The sequence below is a fragment of the Condylura cristata genome, unplaced genomic scaffold (genome assembly GCF_000260355.1).
Source record: "Condylura cristata isolate star-nosed mole 26May11 unplaced genomic scaffold, ConCri1.0 scaffold00001, whole genome shotgun sequence".
Classification (NCBI taxonomy): Eukaryota; Metazoa; Chordata; class Mammalia; order Eulipotyphla; family Talpidae; genus Condylura; species Condylura cristata.
Window position 1 is genome coordinate 38,257,621 of NW_004567102.1, and position 1,226 is coordinate 38,258,846.

At 40.2% G+C, this 1,226-nt stretch overlaps 1 protein-coding gene across 1 annotated transcript in view; it reads right to left on the reverse strand.

Annotated features, from left to right (window-relative positions):
- Positions 1-1,226, reverse strand: part of MDN1 (MDN1, midasin homolog (yeast)) — a 128,736-nt gene that overhangs the window by 78,466 nt on the left and 49,044 nt on the right. The window contains exons 28-29 of the mRNA XM_012731514.1: positions 245-379; positions 32-170 (exon numbers count right to left, since the gene is read on the reverse strand). Coding sequence (XP_012586968.1) covers positions 32-170; positions 245-379 — 274 coding nt within the window. The remainder of the gene's footprint in view (positions 1-31; positions 171-244; positions 380-1,226) is intronic.

The window sequence follows — 1,226 nt, forward strand, 5'->3', positions numbered from 1 at the left end:
TCTCAAACAAGTTACTGTCAAAGAACTTTACCCAGTATCTCCAACCAGCAGCACTGGCTCGCCAAATTCCAATGCCCTTCCCACCAGCACTGCCAGTCTCCGCATGCCCTCTGTCCACACGATATGGCTGAACTTAGATTCCAATGTGGATATTTGAGTAGACAATTTACCTATCAAAGATAGAATATTTAGATTCTAATATGAGAGAACTAAACTCATTCTCTGGATATTTTGGCATACTTACTCAGCAATTTTAGGACACTTTCTTTAGAGAACAGGGATTGAGGGCACAATTTTTTCTTGAAATGTTTTTCAAGGACATCTTGAATTACATTTACTTCCTCCTGCTTTCTGACTCGGCCTGCCAGAAGCATAAAACCTATTAAACAAAGAAAGAAAGAAAAAGAAATTACATGTAGGGAGTCCTAGATGGTGCAAGAGGTTAAAGCCCAGCACCATGAAATTATCCACAGCCACTGCAGCATGAGTTTGACACCCCAGACACCACATTGTACAGCAGACCTCTCCTATCTCACTTGCTTCTCCCCTCAGCATTGCATTTCAGTCAATCCACATGTTCTGTTCCCCTCTCTGTCTCTGGTGAATTCTCTCACCCCCTGCATCTCTGACCTGTACTCCAATGTCTATATGCATAAACATTTAAAAAAATAAATACTGGCCACAAATTTGACTTAAATTTATTTTAACATAGGCACCTTATTTTAGCCCTGCCATCCCACAGTCCCATGTCTTTCTGATCACTGACAGTCTCAAAGAAGCTCCCGGAATGCTAAAGCCAAGAGAATCAGTAACTCGTTATCATTTTCAAATATTTACAGTGCACTTATGAGGAACAATCTTATGCACTACAATTACTATCTATGAAAACTATTACCTTCAAAAATATCAAAACACAGGCAGACCTCTCAACCACATACCTGTTAAGTCTTTCCAGGACAGAGTCATCAGCCAGGGAGATCTCATCCAAGAGAAAATAGCCATCTTCCTTCATGGCCATAACCAAAGGTCCATCATACCATTCAAAGAGCTTTGATGTGTCGATTTCTTCCTACAATTTGGAAAAGAAAGGGAGTAATGGGTGAATCACTCCACAAGACAATATTCATGTAGTTAGTTTGTATCTGCTGGGGTGAAATAGTCATCGTGTAAACAGAGTCTGAGTAGAAGCAACAGATCTTGCAGGACAGATGTTCATTAATAGTGAA